At 50.9% G+C, this 20,835-nt stretch overlaps 6 protein-coding genes across 6 annotated transcripts; 3 read left to right on the forward strand and 3 right to left on the reverse strand.

Moving 5' to 3' along the window:
- Positions 1-704: 704 nt before the first annotated feature.
- PFICI_01398 (uncharacterized protein) lies at positions 705-2,223 on the forward strand (the record flags this gene model as incomplete). Its single annotated transcript, XM_007829979.1, has 6 exons — positions 705-808; positions 882-972; positions 1,034-1,198; positions 1,260-1,395; positions 1,448-1,732; positions 1,844-2,223. 6 exons carry the CDS (start codon positions 705-707, stop codon positions 2,221-2,223), a joined length of 1,161 nt encoding a protein of 386 aa, XP_007828170.1.
- Positions 2,224-3,292: 1,069 nt separating this feature from the next.
- PFICI_01399 (uncharacterized protein) lies at positions 3,293-4,043 on the forward strand (the record flags this gene model as incomplete). The annotated part of the gene is made up of 2 exons (XM_007829980.1): positions 3,293-3,679; positions 3,801-4,043. 2 exons carry the CDS (start codon positions 3,293-3,295, stop codon positions 4,041-4,043), a joined length of 630 nt encoding a protein of 209 aa, XP_007828171.1.
- An 877-nt stretch (positions 4,044-4,920) lies between these two features.
- On the forward strand, positions 4,921-7,437 carry PFICI_01400 (uncharacterized protein; the record flags this gene model as incomplete). The annotated part of the gene is made up of 4 exons (XM_007829981.1): positions 4,921-5,023; positions 5,160-5,364; positions 5,491-7,186; positions 7,318-7,437. The coding sequence occupies 4 exons, from the start codon at positions 4,921-4,923 to the stop codon at positions 7,435-7,437; spliced, it is 2,124 nt and encodes a 707-aa protein (XP_007828172.1).
- A 650-nt stretch (positions 7,438-8,087) lies between these two features.
- On the reverse strand, positions 8,088-9,478 carry PFICI_01401 (uncharacterized protein; the record flags this gene model as incomplete). Its single annotated transcript, XM_007829982.1, has 2 exons — positions 8,088-8,782; positions 8,851-9,478. The coding sequence occupies 2 exons, from the start codon at positions 9,476-9,478 to the stop codon at positions 8,088-8,090; spliced, it is 1,323 nt and encodes a 440-aa protein (XP_007828173.1).
- A 1,120-nt stretch (positions 9,479-10,598) lies between these two features.
- Positions 10,599-12,479, reverse strand: PFICI_01402 (uncharacterized protein; the record flags this gene model as incomplete). Its single annotated transcript, XM_007829983.1, has 4 exons — positions 10,599-11,191; positions 11,254-11,845; positions 11,947-12,278; positions 12,410-12,479. 4 exons carry the CDS (start codon positions 12,477-12,479, stop codon positions 10,599-10,601), a joined length of 1,587 nt encoding a protein of 528 aa, XP_007828174.1.
- A 5,522-nt stretch (positions 12,480-18,001) lies between these two features.
- On the reverse strand, positions 18,002-20,523 carry PFICI_01403 (uncharacterized protein; the record flags this gene model as incomplete). Its single annotated transcript, XM_007829984.1, has 3 exons — positions 18,002-18,848; positions 19,006-20,405; positions 20,446-20,523. The coding sequence occupies 3 exons, from the start codon at positions 20,521-20,523 to the stop codon at positions 18,002-18,004; spliced, it is 2,325 nt and encodes a 774-aa protein (XP_007828175.1).
- Between the last annotated feature and the right edge of the window lie 312 nt (positions 20,524-20,835).

Consider the following 20,835-nt stretch of genomic DNA (forward strand, 5'->3'; position numbering starts at 1 on the left):
TGGAGGACCAGTGATTCTCATTGTTAATCCTTGGGACCACATCAATATAGCGCGAATCCAGCCATGATTCCATTCCTCATTTCACGGGGAACAAGAACCTGGTTCCAGGTGTCGAGCTACATAATTCTTGCCTTTGATATAAGAAGTGGTTTATAGGTCTCTATGGAATAGATCGATTACCGTTCTGGGGGTCTCAGATACCGCTGACTCGTTGCTGATTAGGCGGAGCCTGCTGTGCCTGAGTCACATCTTCATTGACTGACCATGAACCATTAACAGACTTGGCAAAATACAAGATATGATTCATCCACTAGCTCAGTTTTCAACTAAAATGATTGTGAGACCACATACGTACAATATTATGTTCAGTAGGTAGATCATACATCTATCGTCACGTCCAGTCCAGTGCGTGCCTGTACCCCGCGAAATGATAAGGGACCCTGGCCGGCACCTAAGGCAGTCTTCCCGTTTGCCGTGCTGAGAAAAAGTGTCCGTGCGTTGTCTCGAGCTACACTAGAGACGTCACTTTCTTTCTCTTGATTCCACCCGCCGCGTGCTGATCCTTTTTTTTCGCGACGATTTAATTCAACCATACAGCTATTGTGTACATTTTTCTCTCTTCAGTCAGCTTTCGAAGCCACGCCATACACAACACGCTTGTCGTAGCTGGGGACCTGGCCGAAAGCCCCCTCCTAGAGGCGACCATGGCTGCGACAGTTGACCAGAAGCTCCTGCGAGCTACAAAGTTTCCGCCCGAGTTCAACACAAAGGTCGACATGCAAAAGGTCAATCTGCAGGTCATGAAGAAGTTAGTGTTTCTTTGCAATGTTCCTCACCCGTGCCCTCAAACACCAATATACTGACTGCATTGTCTACTGCAGATGGATCGCAGGCAAGCTAGCTGAGATATTGGGTACCGAAGATGACGTGGTGACGGAGCTGTGTTTCAACCTGATTGAAGGCTCTCGCCATGTACGTTGCTTTCCGTCCTGCAGCTCATCAATTTTGCCATAGCTAATAATGCCCGCCACAGCCCGACATCAAATCTATGCAAATTCAACTAACTGGGTTTCTCGAGAAAGAGACTGCCCCTTTCTGCAAGGAGATGTGGAATCTGTTTCTGAGCGCTCAATCCAGTCCTCAAGGTGTTCCCCAAGAATTGCTCGAGGCCAAGAAGCTCGAATTGATTCAAGAGAAGGTATGCCATTCCGGCTTTCCAGTCCCACCACCTGAAACTAAACTAATACACCCATTTGCAGCTTGCAGCTGAGAAAGCTGCCGAGGAAGCTCGAGTACGAAGAGACCAGCAAGAGCGCAGAAACCGAGAGATGGGCGACATTCGAGACCGTGAGCGCCGAGATCGGGGCTTCCGTGGTGGTCGGGGCGACAATTGGCGTGGGGGTAGACGGGGCGGCGGCGGCGGCGACAGAGCATACGATGATCGCAGAGGAGGGTTTGGACGCGGCAGGGATCGATCACCCTCGCGTTCGCGCTCACCTCCGCGACGGAGTTCGTACCGCGGCGATCGTGATCGATATGTTCCGCAGAGCCGCGGGACCACCTACCGTGGTCGATCCCGCACACGATCTCCCTCAGCTGATTCGCATAACGCTCGAGGCAGCTCACGCTCCCGCTCCGGTTCCCGTAGCGATGCTGGTGACCGTAGCCGCGGATCTAGTCGATCCAGTGGCCCTTCACGTCGCAGAGGCCCTTCGCGGAGATCGCCCGCTCGGTACCGAGACAGTCGCAAGCGTTCAAGATCGAGAGGCCGGGATGAATATAGACCGCGCAATACACGACGCAGAAACACGTCGTCGCCCTTGAGTGACTCGGGTTCAGATAGCGGCCGGCGCTCGCCGTCCCCAAAGAGACGCAGGCAATCGAGTTCTATTAGCCGATCGCCGCCGCCCCGGCGGCGAGGTGGTAAGCGCCGCAGCCAATCCAGATCACCATCGTCGTCACGCTCGCGTTCACGCAGTCCAAAACCTCGACGTCGGTCGGGGAAAGAGCTCATTAATCGCAGCCCATCAAAAGACCGATATGGTCGCCTCAGACGGTCAAGCAGCTCAAGTCGCAGCAGAAGCAGGAGCAGGAGCAGAAGCAGAGATGGACCATCCTCTCGGCGGAGACAACATTCAGATTCCCCTCATGCACGTAACAGATCAGCTGATGTTTCGGATTCTCAAGACAGAAAAGATCGATCCGCCAGACACGACTCGGTGACTGCCAAGACCGAGGAGGTTCGTTCTTCTTGATTGGTCTTTCATATCTGGTTTGGTTTTTAAATAAAAAAGACTGACCTTGATCTCCGTCAGACCAAGCAGACCAAGACGCCACAGAAGGAGGCGAGTGAGCTTCGAGAGAAGCTCTTGAAAAAGAAGATCATGAAGATGAGAAGAACCTCGAGTAGCAATCACGTCGACGTTTGAGGCTAATGCTCGGTCACGCAGAATTGAAAGCATTCCTCTCCAACGTTTCACTGTCTGTCTTCCCAAACCAATCTCTTTTCGACAAGGATACCCACTGGTTCGTCCTCTTCTTATCTACCCTTGTGTGTCTGATCTCTTGATATTGCAATTTTGGCCGGTTCGGCGTTCGACAGGCGTTCATCGATAAGTAGATAGTTTATAAAACCTGTTTTTCCTTGCACATTGCGTCTGTTTGGAGAAAAGAATAAAAGTCTCGAATAATAATACTCTTGTTGTGCCATTCGAATCGCTCCCATGCGGTACCCGATTCCAGAGGTAGTCTATTTTCTGTTTCGACTCGAATCAAATACCAGAAAAGTACATTGCGTACCACAAAACAAGGAAATTGATTGACACTGCGTATTTACTGCTGGGATTGTCATTTATAACTACCTAGTACTTTATACTTGCTAAACCTATTAACGGAGTACATATATCAATACCAGACCTAGCAGCAATCCGTTGTACCTATGGTCCAGCACCACGTGTCGGACTTTAGTTCATCCGCTAGCCCATTGCCGAGTTCCAATGCTGACCTGAGCTAGGTACCTGGAGGCTAGGGTGTGTAGGTCAGGCATGGAGGGGCTCCAAGGCTGGGTACGATTTATTACCTACTGTCGCGTCGCCTGCTGCTTTCGCGCTGAGGTTTCACTAGTTTCTTGTGTGCTTCTGCAATGGAATCAAGCGCTTGATCAATTCCATCATCATCACCCCAAAGTTTTTGATTGATTCATCGACGCGAATCATCAGATTGAATGTCCCAACCCTTACAACCTCTCGATTTTCAATCACGTCCGTGATACACCGTTCGACAGCAGAGCGCAATGGCTGACACAGCTGCCTCGGCCAAAAGCAATGGCAGTAACGGAGCCGGAAGCAATGGCGGCTCGGGGCCCGGCAGCGGCGGTGGCGGTGCCAACGATGTCTTTGACCGCAAAAAGGAAATGTCCGAGTACGAGGCCGAGAAGAAGATTATCAAGGATGCCATTGCGCGGCGTGCCAAGATCATGAGCGAGCTCTCGACGCTCGAGGGTAAGATTGCCGATCTCGAGAACCGCTATTTGGAGAGCACACCGACCGGCAACATCCTCACCGGCTTTGACAACTACACCAAGGGTCTTACGGGGGCCGCTGCGCAGCGTCGCAAGGCTGGTACTGCTGAGCAGAACCGGGTGTTCTCCAGGAGTTCCGTCTCGTATAACGTTCTCAATGTATGTTTTGAATGGGTTGCGTCGCCGCGCACACTCTCCTGCCCTCGACCGTCTACGTGGGATTTCTATAAAAGCATCTTCAATATACTAACCTATGGTCTTTTTTTTTTCTGATTTATAGCAAGAAGCAAACACACCTGCCTCGGGCACCTCGACACCAGGCGCGCCGACGCCGATATCTACCTCGTTCAACAACAAGGACAAGGGCCCATCCGAGGCGCCGACGCCGACCTCTGCAACAGAGAAGAAGACGGCTGTCAGCAAGAAGAAGAAGGAAAAGGCTGCTCCCGAGGACAGCGAGACGGACTCGAGGGCCGACAGCAAGAAGGTCCGCACGCAGTTTGGTGCAAATGGTCGAAAGTGAAAACAAGTCATTTTCTTGTTTCTTGTCACTTGTGCCTTTTCTGGCTCTTGTGGTCTACTCGGTAGAGAGATTTTGGTGATGCTCCTTTTTTTGTTTGGTTCGTTTATATGATACCCCTGCATTTCTTGGGAGTTTGGGGAAGAATGTTATTCTTAAAAAAGCCGTGAGTGACAGTGTGATGATAGTATTCACCTCTACGGTGTTTTATGGAAAGGAATCTATGCAATATCTACCATTGTTCATCGACATATCATGGCGTTGTACTTGCTCGCTCGCTTGCAACGTACTGCTTTCGTCTGGCAGGGAGCGATTGTGTATATCGAAAACGGAGCGCACTCAAAAGTACACGAAACAACAGAGTGGATGATGGCGGCATGACTGACCAAGACTTATATTAGCCGCCGCCGAATGTAGCCGCAGACAAAACAGACCATCAGGGTGCGCCGACCTACTCGTTTGCTACCTTGACCTCTACTATTATGGCCCCAACCTCGCCCGCGGCCGTTCCCGCAATGGGAAGCTCAAAACTCCAATCCAGGGCCTTCGGCCATTTAAGCTCCACTGCGGGGTGCAGCTCAATTGGGGATCGACGGCCAGAGGTGGCAGATGGATGGCTGCTGCTGACATGGGAGCTCCGGCCGCGACAGCAGTGACACGATCCATTTACCAGCCATGTAGGTACACACAGTATCGAGAGCGAGAGACACACACACACTCGCGCATACAACAAAAAGGAGGATTCCTGTCGATCTAATTATTGTTCCATTCCCTGCTCACTTCTCCTCTTTTCACTCCTCTTCTTTTTTCTACTTCTACCTCACCAAGCTGCACACAGTTGCACCCCCTCCCCGCGGAACACCGTCCAAGTATCCCAGCAATGGTGATGATGGCCACCAAGTTCACCCCGGAGGTCCTACTCTCCGCCCCGCGCCGCTCGGCCGCCGTGCCGAACGAGTCGGGAACCCTGGCTCTATACTCTGGTATGTGGACTTTGCACCTACCGTAGTCTGGCTCTCATTGATTGAATCCAATCAATTGGGAATTAATTGGAATGATTGGCTTGTTGTGAGGGCCTAAATAAACATCTTTCTGACCCGTAATCTTTTGGCATTCTAGTATCAGCCTACTCGTTCGAGAATCATTCGCGCAGTGGCGCCATCAATGTGCTCGATATCGAGACTGGTCACTCAACCACGCTATACACGGACCAGGCCTATTCGGAGCCAACCTGGATATCAGACAGCGAGTTTCTGCTCGTCAAGAGCGGCGACAAGGGCAGCTCACATCTGCTTGTTGCCGACGCCACAAAGCATGGCTCCGAGTGCGTTTTATTTCAGCCCAGAATTCTCACCGTCCATTTCTCCCGTGCTGCTCTGCATTGCTGCGGACTTGGCTCAGGCTGTTATTGATCATGGGGAACTAACTGAGCTCCACCAATCCAATGTAGGCCTCGTGAGATCAAGGTCATTAGTGGCTCGATATCCAACCTCAAGACCAAGAAGCTCGACCACGACACGGTCGCCCTGGTTGTCTCGGCGCCCACGACGCCCGCGGGAAAGCTTTACAACCCTGCTGACGAGCCAAAGTCGTATACTTCGGCCAAGGTCTACACGGAGCTGTTCGTGCGCCACTGGGACTCGTACGTGACCAAGAACAAGTCCTCGCTGTGGTACGGCGCGCTCAAAAGGGGCAACAAGGGCGTCTGGAGCTTTGCCGGCGCCGGGCTGACCAATGCGCTCAAGGGCACGCGGCTCGAGAGTCCGGTCCCGCCCTTTGGCGGTGCGGCCGACTTTGACGTTAGCAAGGAAGGTCTGGCCTTTGTGGCCTCGGACCCGGAGCTGAACCCGGCATTGTGGACCAAGACGGACCTCTACTATGTGCCCCTGCGCACCTTTACCGAGGACAAGCCACCCGCGCCGCAGCAGGTCAAGACGGGCCATTTGCAGGGCTACAGCGCCTCGCCCGTCTTCTCTCACTCGGGCAAGAGTCTCGCATTTAAGCGCATGCGCCACCGCCAGTACGAGAGCGACAAGACGCGGCTGTTGCTGATACCCGACATCAAGGACCTCAGCAACGTGCAGGAGTTTTACCAGACGGAAGACGGCGAGGGAAGCTGGGATCAGCGCCCCGATGGTATCGTCTGGAGCCACGATGACAAGGAGCTGTTTGTCACGGCAGAAGACAAGGGCAAGAATCTGCTGTACCGGCTGCCCGCCTCGCCCCTGGAGGCCAAGGAGTTGCCCAAGGCCTTGACCAATACCGGGTCTACGGGAGACTTCTTCAACCTCTCGCACAAGTCTGGCAAGCTCCTTGCCACTTCCACTTCACTCGTGGACAGTTCTGCCTACAGCATCGTGGATCCCAGCGCCGAGGAATCGGCATCCGTCAGTCTCTTGTCCAGCGCCTCGAAATCTGGCAAGTCGTTTGGTCTACACCAGTCCCAAGTCAGCAGCATCTGGTTCCCCGGTGCCGGCGACTACAAGGTCCACGCGCTCGTCATGAAGCCGTCCCACTTTGACCCGTCCAAGAAGTACCCGCTGGCCTTTCTCATCCACGGCGGTCCCCAGGGGGCCTGGAACGAGTCGTGGTCCACGCGGTGGAATCCGGCCATCTTTGCCGAGCAGGGCTACGTGGTCGTGGCGCCGAATCCGACGGGCTCGACGGGCTACGGCCAGGACTTTACCGACGCCATTGCGACGCAGTGGGGCGGCCGGCCGTACCAGGACCTGGAAAAGGGCTTTGAGTACATTGAGTCCAACCTCTCGTACGTGGACACGGACCGCGCCGTGGCGCTGGGCGCCTCGTACGGCGGCTACATGATCAACTGGATCCAGGGCCAGCCGCTGGGGCGCAAGTTCAAGGCCCTCGTCTGCCACGACGGCGTCTTTAGCACCATGAACGACTGGGCCACCGAGGAGCTCTTCTTCACCATCCACGACATGGGCGGCACGCTTTGGGAGAACCGCGCCGGCTACGAGCGCTGGGACCCGGCCGCCTACACGGGCAACTGGGCTACACCCCAGCTCATTATCCACTCGGAACTCGACTACCGCTTGCCCGTCACCGAGGGCCTGGCTGCTTTCAATGTCTTGCAAACTCGGGGCGTGGATAGTAGGATATTGATCTTTCCCGATGAGAATCATGTAAGTCTTTTTTTCCCCCCTTCACATTGCTGCCCTTTGTTCACCTACCATCGCTCCCTACTATCCTCGCAAGCGACGAAAGAATCGATGAAATGAGCCAAGAAAAAGAAAACACTAATCTCAACCAATAGTGGGTGCTCAAGCCAGAAAATTCACTCGTATGGCACAAGGAGGTTCTAGGCTGGATCAACAAGTACGTCGGGCTCGACACCACGGGACTCGCTGGGGACGCAGAGAATCTAGGTGTTTGAGACTGATTGGCCCTCTCCCCTTGATTACAATGCAGCGAATGAACGGGCACTTTTCCAAGCCGAACGCGACCATCTGTCCAAAATGAATTAATGTAATGCCCACCAGTGTGTGTGTGTGTGTGTAATGACGCCTCAAGCTGTGTATTAAACAGACCACCCACATATGTGGAGTAGAGCGAATCGGTATTTGACTTGCACGAGTGTAATCATCGCGAGCTATAAGTACTTGCAATTGAAACACCCCAAGTTTTCTCCGCAAGATGCCGACACGGTAGATTCAATATGAGCATTGTGATAGTCCCTGCTCCTGAGCAATTTAGATTGCCCATGGCAATGTAGGTCTCGCAAGTACATGGACTTTTGTGAGCCAGGGACATCAACGTTGATAGACGTGTGTTGCGTAGCAAGTCATGAGCAAGACTGAGAGTTGTGTTGAGACTGGCTTGAACATCGTAGACATCCTATGCTCCTTGTTTCGCAACCATTTACTGACATTGCTTCCATGACGTCGTGAATATAATTACTGTCATGTGCTTGTGCAACCATACACCGACATTCGCCACCCTTTCTACGTTGTGAATATACTGCGTCTCTCGACTTACCATCACTCGCCAAAATTACCTCCTCAGATATCAATATACGTGCTAGAATTACAGCTCACTTGCCTCACCTGTCCATTGGCGATTCTGGACATTCTGGCTCAACTTTCTCTTGATGCTCTGGCCTTCGGTAGCATCATGGCGGCGATTGTTCTGGAGATTGCTGTCGACCGTATGTTCGTCATCCTGTTGCTCTAGTGCTAAAGAAGATTGCTCATCTTGCCGCGTCCAGCGTCTTCGCATATTCTCCTGCTCTCGATCGTCCGCCATCTGAGCCCTGGCCATGACCAAGGCGTCGAATCCATCATTACAAGCGGCTTTCACATCTTCCCAAGTGATGTGATTGACATTGATGCGCAAGTGAATCCTGTTTCGTCCATACACCCGCTTCTGGGAGTATCCGTCAGATGATTTGAGGCGGATGTTCGGAAAGTGTGCAATGATCAGGCTCTGTAGATAGTGTGCAACGCGTTTGGTCTGCGCTTCAAGAAACTTCCGAACGAACCGATGCTTCTGTTCTCCCGAAGGAGGTTTCTGAGTATGCCGGCGATTGAACCATCTAACGCTATTCATGTATTTCCCACAAGCAGCAAAAATGGTTGCCTCATCCAAATGTTCGCTGTCCATGCGCATATCGCTCTCCAATCCATCGGCAGACGATTCTCGTGCGTTGTGAGTCCTCGGGTCGTGAACATCGTTCGACTGAGCCTGGTTGGGATCAGCCTGTGACTGAGGGATATTTTCGGCTGCTAATGTTAGTCATTCGTAACAACCACCATCTTGGAAATTTGATTCTTTGTTCAGAGAAACTCACGATTGTTTTCAGTCTGGTTCATCGCCTCCCTCGATCTGCCAGGAGCTGATGTGGCAAGCAGCTGCAATTCCTGGATCAATTTGACGCGCTCGTCGAGACGGGTGAATTGCTCGCTCTTGAACTCGTCGCGCTGTGCCTGCTTCTCAAGCTTGTTTTCCAGGCCAGTAATGAGTGCCTTCAATGCGTTGATGCGTTCAGATTCATTGCCGAGTAGGGTACTGACTCGGTTCTCAACTTGAGCAGATTGTCCAACAAGGTCCCGAACACGCTCACCGAGAGACTGGTTTTCTCTTCGCGCATCTTCGGTGGAGCGTTGATTCTCTTCCAAGAGCTTGCCTAGTTGATCCATTCGCTCCTGATTGCTTTTCTGGGCTCTTTCCATTGCCTCGTATTGCTTCTTGAGGTCCTCCATCATTGTGCTGATATCTGAAGACTGCGTCCTGACGCCGTGAATATCCTTCTTGGTATCCTCTATGGCCAGAGTATTGTTGATGGCCATGATGTTGAGTATCGTGAGTTTCTTGGCATGGTAGGCGTCTTTGTCGTCCCTGTCGTTCGGCAGCCACTTTTGCACCAAGGCTGCACGAGCATGTTGTTCGAGCTCCTTGTCCTTTTTCGTGGAGCCCATACTGACTTGCAGAGCCGAGAGCTGGCAAGAGTGGTTTTGGTAATGAAGGAAGTGGTGTCCAAGTCTGTATGAGAAAGAGGAGTGGGTGTTTAGATGAAAGAGGCTGGGGATGGCGATGGATTGAAGTTCTGGATGGCCAAGAACTTGACAAGGACGAATAATTGCCTCGTATCTGCCAAACCACCAAGGCCTGCCCATGGGTCTCACGATTCCGCTGTGGTCGCGTACAACGTGGTGATCCCGCAGAAGGCAGCGCAGGCAAAGGGGAGAGGGTTGGTGGTTACGGCAGAGTCGATCAGATTGGGTCGGAAGTGGGTTCAAAAAAACAAAAGATGTGCACTCGATACCTTGTAATTTTGGAAGGAGCAAGCGCTCTGGGGAATTTTAGATTAATCAGATTACTGGGGGGAAATATCCGGGACCTTCGTGCCTTCCTTTCTGCTTGGTGCACTTTGGGAGTGACTTGAAAGCAGCTGCAATCTTCAATGTTGGCAATGATTATGCTTGCGCTATGTATAATTAGTACCGAGAAAACACCAAACATGACATTTATGCAAAAGGTCCAAGTTCAGTTGTCTTGTGCAAATCAGTTTAATTAATGTGTCTATCTATATGGTTGCTACTAACATACTCTTGTTTCGACTATATGCGCGCCATGGCCAGTATACGTCCATCAAGCGTCAAATATCGAGTTTTGGCTTGGCTCAATGCAGGGTATGCAGCTACTACGAGTAGTGACCAAGGGAAGAGACATGAAGCGCACACATGGTTGTTTCTTGATGTGAAAGAAAAGAAAAGCCCGTCGTGGTATATTCCTGCTCAAAACTACAACCGATCTGATCCTAGATGACTCCTCGCGCGCCTTGGAAAACAACTTTTTTTTCTCTACTCATGTATCTTCTCTTCTCGCCCCAGTAACCAGGAGATCCTACGAGAGACCAAAGTCGTCGTCGATGATGCTCAAATATCTTTTTTTTTTTTTTGAATGACTTCTTTGTGTGTTCCGACAGGTAAGGGGTATTAAATACAGCCATCAGAAGCCCAAGCAGATATAGTAAATGGTGGGAAAAACAATTTTGCTCGCTTATATAGGCAGTGTAATTCACATGGGACTTGCTCTTCATTGCCGACCATCGGCGCTGGACGTCCTCTCAACATCTTTCTCGGCAGCCTGCTCAGCAGCCTTTGCCCTGGCCGGATCTCTTGCCGAGGCACCAAACTTCTCATTCTCTGACTCAAGCACGTGTCCGTTCGTGTTGGCAAGGTTCTGGTGCTCCTCAATTCCATGCTGCGGCACGATCCTGGTACCATCACCCGAGGGCTCCTCCTTGGCCGGTGTCCAGGCCAAGAAGTCACGACGAACCTCAACGTAATCGTAGGCAAACTCGCCAAGCTGGTCGTCATCCATACCGAGAAGCTCGGCCTCCTCGCTGGCCCGCAGGTGCAGACCGGGAATCAGGTCGATAATCTTGGCGAGAATGGCCGAGAGGACAAAGGTGTAGGCGCAGCAGGCGACAATGTAGGCAATCTGAATGTACAGTTGCTTCCAGTTGTGGTTGATCCAGCCACCATTAATGACACCATTGTTAACGCCGTCGAGGCCAATGATGTAGTCGGCACCGAAAAGGGCGTTGAAGATGAGACCGACAATACCACCGATACCGTGCTCAGCAAACACATCGAGAGAGTCGTCGATCTTGACAAGGAACTTGACTATACGGAAACTCCTGTTAGCAACACGACATTGGAACAAAACGGGAATTGGGAAAACGTACTCTTGGTGCCAAAGTTGCAGCAGATGCCAGTAACAACGCCAAGCACAATGGAGGCCCAAGGAGGAATGAAACCCGAAGCGGGAGTAGCAGCGACAAGACCAGAAATGACACCGGAGCACCAACCGACCATGGACCACTTCTTAGCAAGGCGGAAATCGAGCAGACACCAAGTCATGGCAGCGAACATGGCCGTCAGGCACGAGTTCCAGCAGGCCATGGTAGCACGGAGGTTGGCACCAAAGGCAGATCCACCGTTGAACCCGAGCCATCCGAACCAGAGGAGGATCGTTCCCAGAGTGATGAGCGAGACGTTGTGAGGTCGGAAGTTGAGCATCATCTTCTCGTGACGTCGGCCAAGTACCCAACTATAGGCCAAAGCAGACATACCCGAGCCAATCTCGACGGGACCGCCACCAGCGTAGTCGAGCACACCATAGTTGTAAGCCCAGCCGTTGACGTTCCACACCCAGCATGCTACCGGACAGTAAACGATTGTCGCCCAGAAGAAAGTAAAGACCATGGCTGGCAGGACTCGGCCTCGCTCGGCAGTGGCACCAACGACGAGGGCTGCAGTCACGGCGCAGAATTGCATCTGCAGAATCACTCAGGTTAGTCCAAATCCTATAGGCCCGTCGAGACACACCAAAAGTCCGAAACTTTAGCTTTCTTCTGCGCCACCATTCCACGACATACCTGGTAGAACGAGTAGAGCAACTCGGGAATCAAGGGGGAGCCGGGGGACGGCACGGCGAGCGTGTTCATCAATCCAAAGTGGTGCAAGTCACCAATGAAGCCGTTGGTGGCGGTGCTGCTGAATGCCAGAGAGTAACCCCAGAAGTACCATTGGAAGACGATGACGCTGAAGGACATCATGGACACCCAGATCAGAGATAAAGCCGACTTTCTTCGAGACAGTCCAGAGTAGAGAAAGGCGATACCCGGAATCATAATCAGGACCATACAAGACGCAACAATTATAAACGCCTGGTCGCCGGATTGGTACCATTGGTTCAAGTTTTCGGTGACTGTTGAAAGGCAATACGGGTTAGTTTGCTTTCTGCTTTCTTTTTCTCTCGCTCTCGTATGGCAGTTATGGAACCTTGCCGGCCGGAGCTAGCACGACCATTTTTTTGGTTTCTTTTTTCCCCAAACATACCAGAATCACCACCAGTCTCGTCGTTGGTGCCATTGAACACCGCTGGTGCTCCGACCCATGAGTATGACATGACGTCGGTTGTTGCAGGGCCAATGGACCCTGGGCGTAGGAGAGGTTTCGAGTGGAACTTCTAAGAGGGTTTTTGGTTCGGACCACAATGGGATACAGGTGTTGTGTGCCCAGAGGATAGGAAGCAGGCACAGAGGATCCCAACCAAGATGGTTATAAAGTATATAGGTTTTAGGGGTCCAAGAAAGAAATAATCGAGGCGGAAATCCAGGAAATAAGAAAAAAAGAGGCCACTCAAGCGAGCAGCGCGAGTCGGCCGGGCATGCAAGGGAAATATATACGGAGAATTGAAGGTCAAGGAGCTTCTGCCGGTGACGCTGGGCCTGGCTATGTAGGTGCGCGCGAGGGTGGTTCCAGTCCAGTTCCAGTTCCAGTTCCAACCTACGTACCTACTACCTTAGCCCAGGCAATGCCTGTTGCTGCTACTTGCTGGGTCGCGAGATCGCCCGGCTCGACCTAGCGCAGATGGGGGCGCCGAATTTGGGCAGATAGCAGGCCTGGAACCAATTAAAGCCTGGACGAGACGGGGGGCCAAGGAAGGACGCGGGAGTGAGAAGCTGCAGAAGACGGACTGGGTGTGGAGACGCCTGGCACCCAGCAATGCTAAGCTAGGAGGTAGGTACAAGGTAGCATGTAATGATTGTAGGTACCCCACAGTCACCTTTTTGCCGGACAGTTACATACATGGATACACCACACTCTGAAAGAGAGACAAGCCAGGCAGTGAAGGACGAGAAGAAAAAAACGCCAACCCACGCGCTCCAGAGTCAAAATGAACACTACAAGTATCGATGGGATGTCTGCATGTCTCTCTTTCTCTCCCACTCACGTTCTCGTGTACTTACCACTAGAAGGACTTGGGAGTCTTGGCTATGTATCAATGTACGTAGGAGGGATTCATTAATCTTGGCTTGGGGGAAGAAGGGGGGGGGGTTGCAAAGTGGGCGTGGCGGGCAAAAGCCAGGATCTCCCATCTCGATACCTAAACCCATCAAGCCCATCCTACAGCCATTACCGCACCCGATCAGTCACAGACATCAGGAACGGGGGTGCATGATTGGGCTGTTTCTGGGGATATCTCCTGCGCCCAGGTAAAGCTTCACGGCCAAGCGATATCGCTGGCACCTGTCGATCCATCCACTTTGACATGTTACTATAGTGAACTAGGTAGATGAAACGAGGCATCATTTTTGCATTGTAGTATTGGGATCAAGTTCACGGCTGATGACAATATCACAGTTGTATTTTCCATATAGGAAATGCACGCGACTAGCTTTGAAAAATCGGAATTATCACATGTCGAACAGCCGTCTGTCTAGCTTGCTACAGTGAGAGAGGCAGTACATAGTAGGGGGGGAAAAAAAAGTCTCCAATGGGCCGAATACCATACCTCAATATTAGACGCGGCCCTTGGCATCGGGATACCTTAACGAGGACGAAATCAATATTGTCAAGAACAAAACTTTATTTATCAAGATGGACAAGTGTCTCCTCCCCAGTGTCCGTCCCCGGATGCATTTCGTGACCCTCACTCAGCTAAAATGAGCATTGCGTGGAGGACGCTTCCTGGCAATGGGGGACTCGGTACCTGGTACGTAGTGGCATTTTTTTTTTCTTTTTTGGTTGGTATAGTTAGCGTTGGGCTGTCAAATCAATGCCCGTGGGTGTTTATTACTTATATGTAATACCATTGTGTCGTATCAAAACGCCAGGCCCCCGTCAAGTTCAAGTTGGGAATTGCTTCTTCCAATTTACAAAATATGCATACAGGAAGATCATTTGAGCTTTGACAGGAGTGTATTATATTATATGCGCATGAGCGCATGATGCAGCTAACTTCTTTGACAGCGCGTACCATGTCTCGTCTACATGATCGGTACTGACCTGTTTGCCTGTTGCATCTTTCAAATGGGGAAAAAGGTCGAGACTCGAGACATTGCCTCAAGTATCCACCTTTTGCTATCCACTGGTATCTCCATGGCCTAGCAGGATGAATCGCCTCCTCTCTTTGTCGTTGAATCTTCAAATCGTTGCAAGAGAGAGAGGGAGACGAAAAATTCGCTCCGGAGACCCAGGTCTAGCCACCATGCCGTTTTGGGTGCTAGAGCACCAGCTACATGGGCGAGTGGGGGCATCTCTCGGCATCTGCAGCAGGGATTGACAGCCACTGAGGAGTAAAAATTTCCTTGCCGGGGTGGGCGGTTCGTTCGATTTCGCAGGCCAGTCAGTCCGCGTGCGGAAAAAAAAAAAACTATGACGACAGGATACTCCTCTGTTTCTCTGGGGTAAAGAGCCGAGGTGTGGGTTTTCTTGGGGGAAAGGGGGGGAAAGACGCCTATCGTGCATAATCGCGGGCGGCGTAGAATCTTTTTTACTCTGTTATCTGCAATCTGGAAGGTTTGGAACTCCATCGCACAAAACTGGCGATGTCTCTGATTCTTTTTGCTTTTGCGATGGATTTAACGCCTCATGCAAATACGAATTCCAGGGTGCCTGAAATGGTTCCAGGGTCCTAGATGAGCCTCAACTTAGACAGGAAGCACACGCCGCCAATGGCGTGGGGACAGAGGTATTCATTACGAAATAGCTTGTCCAGGAAACAGCAAAGTGTTAGCAACCGTCCGAATTGGCGAATGGGATTAAGACCGCCCCTCTGATAATCATCAGACGACGAGTCGCGAGATTGAAACGGCGAACATCGGAAAAGGAAACAAAGACGCAAGTCGGTAAGATTCGCATACAGAGCACAGAGTAGAATCTCATTAGCAGTCTCTTGGGGAGGAGTTTTTGCATATGGGACGCGATCTTCAGGGACTTTGTCTAGTGCAGTCGTCTGTGATGACCTGCGCATGATGATTTTCAATTCTGCATACGTTTCCTGGCAGCTGGAGTGTGCACCATGTGGGCTGAGATGCTTTCTTTGAGCAATGTAGATTGTCACTCGGCTTGTGATCATCAACAATGACCGCGTACCAGAAAAGAAGCATTTGCAAACCCAACGTCATTGGTCACAAAGAGAAATATAACCATTATACCACTACCTACTATAAGGATAGTATATACCTCCAAGTCATCGCTTACATACGAGCAACATGGACAAACTTTAGAGAAGCGGTTGGTTCCTACGTATTGCTCCAGACAATCTCCGAGCCAGTGGAGATCGACTCTGGGCAAGGTGTTGCGATTGTCCGATGCGCCGCCCAGCATGATGTCAAAGTATGCCGTCAATTATTTCATTCATGTATGCGGCAATACGTTGCCTATCAGCATCAAGAAATGTTCTACTACTACTTATTGGGACCGAGAGGCCGCCGCTTGGCTCAATAGGGTTTTTGAAACATGGAGAGAAGCAGGGAAATGAGTGTCGATGCCGTAGTGTATGCCAGATGACTAGGCAGACAACGTGGGAAGCAGAAATAGATGTACATAGTACGGCTATCATGATGAAACTCCGGCAGAGACTTTCGGTTGTTCGTCAGCCTTTACTACCGCAATTCGTTGCCCGGGAGCTGGGATGCCATGGGCCTTCTGAATCTCCAGTCTGTATTGTTTTCATGCTCCATTTACAAGTAGATGGTGCAGCATGGATACCCAAGTGTCAGTGTATAAACCAGCCGGAGCCTGCGGTACCAGGCCCGCACTTATGATCGCCAAAAGGCTACCATGTATGTATGAGATGAGGCTGTTGCGTCGACGCTGCATACTTGCAGTACAGGCTCCCCCAGCCTTGAACCATTTCGAGCGCCTTGCCTCAGCTACAAGAGTCTGTGGTGTAGAGACGTATCACACCCAACACAGGCAGAGCAATTGTCAGACAGAAGCAGATAGCAACGAGAATTATAAAACAATCCGTCTGGACCACCCTTTGCAGTGGGAGGTCTTGGTCTTCGTCTCAGCCTCTATCTACACTTCCAGACTTCCTGCAACTAGATGCGCCCGAGCAGCAACAAGGAAAAAGAAACGCCGAATGAAAAGCCACTGGCACCGCGATCTCAGCTGTTTCAGCACGACAGATCTACAAAAGTTTAGTCGCCGTATTGGTACCTACTTTAAAATAACCTATTTCGGTACGGCCGCACGCGACACAGGCGAGAGAGGTGGTACGGTTACGAGACAGGGCGGAGGCTTGTCGTTGTCAAGAGAGCAGAAATGGAGCATCTTTGTTTTCGTCTAGCCCACACCAACAGCACGGTTTTGCCCGACAGACAGGCGCGCATCCATCGAAAGAGAGAGATCCTCCCTCTCCACTCCCATCCCATTTGTATTTTGTACGTGTAAGCCAAGGCGGCGGCAGTGGCCCAGCTTGAGACCTCTTGTCTTTTTTCCCCAAATCCTCCATCCCTGATCAAACACGCGCCCTTTTGTCCGGATCGAAAGAAAAAAATACTTATGGAGACGCCGTAAAAAGTAAACTCCACATTCAAGGTTTCCGCTTTTAATGCTCTGCTGTGGAGACTTTCTCTTATGGATGCCAAGAGATAAGAGAACAAGACGCTAGAGAGTTATGTTTTTTCTTTCTTTTTTCCTATCTCGAACCAATCAGGTGCCGACCGATTTCTCATTCTCTGAGGCAATCAGAGACGTCATAAAGCCCATTAATGTCCCATCACAAAGCCTGAGACGAGTTTCGATGGAAAACACTCTTGGATCAAAAAAACTCATACTCTTGAAAATGAAATATGTCTCCCTCTGCCATTGATCTCAGCGAATGTCAGAATAAGCTCATCTGCCAAGCCGTAAGGTTTAGACTGGAGACGTTGACAGAATCGCTTGTACGTAATATCTTTTACGAGAGAACCGTTGATGGTCTGGGACCTAAGGTGGCCCCCTAGCCGGGCTTTCGGTGATATTTCATAGGTATTAATGAAACCACCCCCAAATCAAAGCCCCCCAAAATTGCGTATACTCAAGGCCACCTTACTATGTATGTTGCACTGTAGGTGAGTAAGAGATGACGTTCTGTCCTGGAACTTGCCTGTGCCTTGCATTACTGTAACCACCATCTTGAGGATCCATCATCCCTGTTTCCAGTAGCCTTCTCGAAGCATTCTACGCATCATCACGTCTTGTATGCACGCACGCATTGTACGTACTCGCATGATATGATTCAATGTTCTGTCAAATACATCATGTACGAAGCAGAAACAATTCGCTGTCAAGTATTACATATTTTCGCCACGAAACTCCAACTTATGTCCATCAATAATGATGATGCATGATACGTCGTGTGTCGCTTCCTTGGTAGGTATGTATGTCAATCGATGCACCGTAAAACTCCTGCCTCGTCCAGCCCTAAATGGATCAAGCCGTAGCATCATCCTTATCAGTATTATTGTGCGGGCAGATGAGTACACTGTGGATGCATCATAGCATAGACTCCCCTGTCTCAATGCTTCGCAACTGCCAAAACGCCTCCTATGTTGAAAAAAAAACAAACGCCGAGGGTATCGAAAAGAGTACCAAATCAAGAGAAGAAGAAGAAGAAGAAACCAAGGAAGACTACTTGAGCTTTTGATCTCAATATCAAATGATGGTCAGGACATCAGACTCCATGCCGCGACTGAACTCATAACTGAGAATGTTGTGGTCGTAATATTGCATCATGATGCGATATCGCCGTGACATTGACGGTGTGTGTGCCTCGGAACGATCACCGACCGGCAGAGGCCCAACGGCAACCCCATACAAGGGGCAAAGGGGACGCAACTGATCTTCCTCATCCTTCTTTAGGGGGAGAATGAGTTCAACCTTGAAGCCCCTTTGCCCATATTGGTCGCACGTCAAGGTGACCAGCGCAACACGACCAGACATTGATCCTGCCACAACCAATGATAGTTCTGGGATGAAGTGGTAGTTCGCCAGCCTGTTTTGCTGGTCGAACTGGAAGGCGACCGAGTTCGTTGGAGTGGGGAATACTTGATTCATGGCATATTGCATCATGATGCCCATTTTGTCCTTCTCGTGCGGTCTTAGCTCGATACCTGTCTCGTACAGTCGAAGTATACTCGATCCATCGTCAAGTGTTGATGAAGTCGCCATTCTCTCGGTGTCCAGCGCTTGGCCAGGACTATACTGCTGAAACCACCAGTCGAGGTCGATTTTCCGGTTCATTTCTTTCATGTTCCGACTAAGATTCTCATTGCGCTCCTTGATTTCCGCGGGTGTAGGTCGCCTGGCGCCACCGCTTCGAGGGTAGTACAGCGCGTTTTGCGGTATATAGGTGATAGCTTTGCTTATGTCCAACCAGCTTCCAATCGATGGATGCTGAGCGCGGCGGACCTCTTCTGAGGGAAGACCAAGAGTACCATAGCAGTTATTCGACGTAAGAAAACTGCTTGCTGGCAATACGAGTACACCCCAGCCGCGTGGTCTACTCAGATTGGCAATTAGCTTATTGTTTATTCCTGCTCGAGAGAAGGCAATAATGACCATGATAAACACAACGAAGATGATTAAGTGGGTGCCATGGTAGCTTTCTGCAGCAAATTTGCATGCATAAGAGGATCGGCAGAAATTGAGAGACTTACGGCCCGCGTTGTCCAGCATCTGTGCGTCTCGAGCGGCGGTGAAGCGAAGGTATCTTCTGAAAGGGTACATCGAAGCTCCATATGTTCATCAGCCAAAGATTTCCTTCTATATCAACTGCTACGACCTTGTCCGCGTTTCCATCCTTGTCGTTGCTAAAAGTCAGGTTGGGAATGTTGCTGCCAGCGGGCGACGTATCGAGGGTTATCTTCCAGTTGCAAGTCCTTTGTTTCAGCACTCGGCCAGTAGCCGTCGGGAAGCAGGCCCTCAAGGTCTCGGGAAACTCAACTGCAGACCCATCGAGAGTCTTCTTGATCGATTGCCAAAATGAACCGGCGAGGACATCGGGCTCCGGAGATTCGAGGGAAAGGGCCGGAGCAAACACAGTGACTGCATGTAGATTTGACCCCACGGCAATGAGGCGAGACTTCATATGTATAGAAAGACCCCATGCCGATTTACCGACGTTTTCTTGGAAAAATGGTTTGGTCTTTACTACGTAGCCAGAAAGTTTTTGAGATGTTTCGATGGCCGCAATCTCGTTCTCGATCTCCTTGGTGTAATAGCCAGTCACATCGCCATCGTCGTGCGCCATGAGCAATATCTCCTCGAGACCCAAATCTCCAACAATGAGATGATTCACCTCATGTGGCTTGCCTGGATTGATAGTCCCTATGATGTAACGGGCTGCTGCACTGCGGGCCGGTTTGAGCACAAGATCTGGCTTTGAGGGCAGATCATGTGTTGAACAACTGCGCGGTCGCGATACGTGTATCTTGTCACTGTATGCGGCAAAGTAGAGATTATATTTCTGCGACAGGGCCGTGAGATTCAGTCTCCATTCGGCGATGGGTGGGACATTTGGAGCCTGAGAGTTGTTTGGAATCGGTACAAAGTCATTTCCAATGCCCATACCGATATCTGGAATGTCATCCTCAAGTTCATCATCGCTCATAATACTTTGCAATTCGTCATCGTCATGGGACTCATCGTCTGAATCGATCAGAAAGATTATCTGCTGATTGTCGCTTTCGCCGTCTGACGGACTTGAAGACGCGGGCGCGTCATCTCCAAAGCCGTCGGTTGAGGCATCTTCCATATCATGGTGCCCCGCTACATCTAGCGGTTGCTCAGATTGCTCCCCATGTTGCTCATCAAACTCGTCGGATTGCTTGTCGGATTGTTCGTCGAAAGGGCCAGTCGCGAATCCCATCATGTCATCAAACCATTCCCAGTCTGCAGGGCCACCACCCAGATCATCCTCGTTCTGGACACCCTCATCCAGAGAGTCAGCTTCTTGAGCGGCGTGGGGCGATTCCTCGTATGGTATGCGTTCATCCCTTCTTAACCGGTACTTGAAGGAAGCAAGGTAGCCTGTCAGCGAAAGCCTCCTGCTCGGTGGCTGGTACAGACAAGCGACACCAGTGGCATGAAGTACTCACCCGTTTGCGCCCAGTCTCGAGGTGACATTTGCTCACCTGCAGAGCAGGCACCCCTCCCAACTTGTCTTGGCCTGCCATGACATCTGTGCGAGCTGCCTTTGCTTGTATGCTACCGAAGGTCGAGAGCGGGGGTCGTGGATTTGCGTCTGGGTCGTTGGTAGGATCGCACGTCGGAGTAGAAGAATAGCCAAGAGAGTAAAAAAACAAATTGGTAAGTTAATGGTTGGGTAAGTTTGACGTCTTCCAGCCGAGAGCTTCGTTCTCAAACACAATAGCTAGCTGCTTGAGAGGACGTTGGGTTGGGGCTTTATCGATAAAGCTGCTGCTCTCTTATCTCGAGTATCCAGACCTTAGTTTAGTGCTCTAGTTTTTTGATGTACTTTCTTGACT

The sequence above is a fragment of the Pestalotiopsis fici genome (genome assembly GCF_000516985.1).
Source record: "Pestalotiopsis fici W106-1 unplaced genomic scaffold PFICI_Scf_1, whole genome shotgun sequence".
NCBI classification, from domain to species: Eukaryota; Fungi; Ascomycota; class Sordariomycetes; order Amphisphaeriales; family Sporocadaceae; genus Pestalotiopsis; species Pestalotiopsis fici.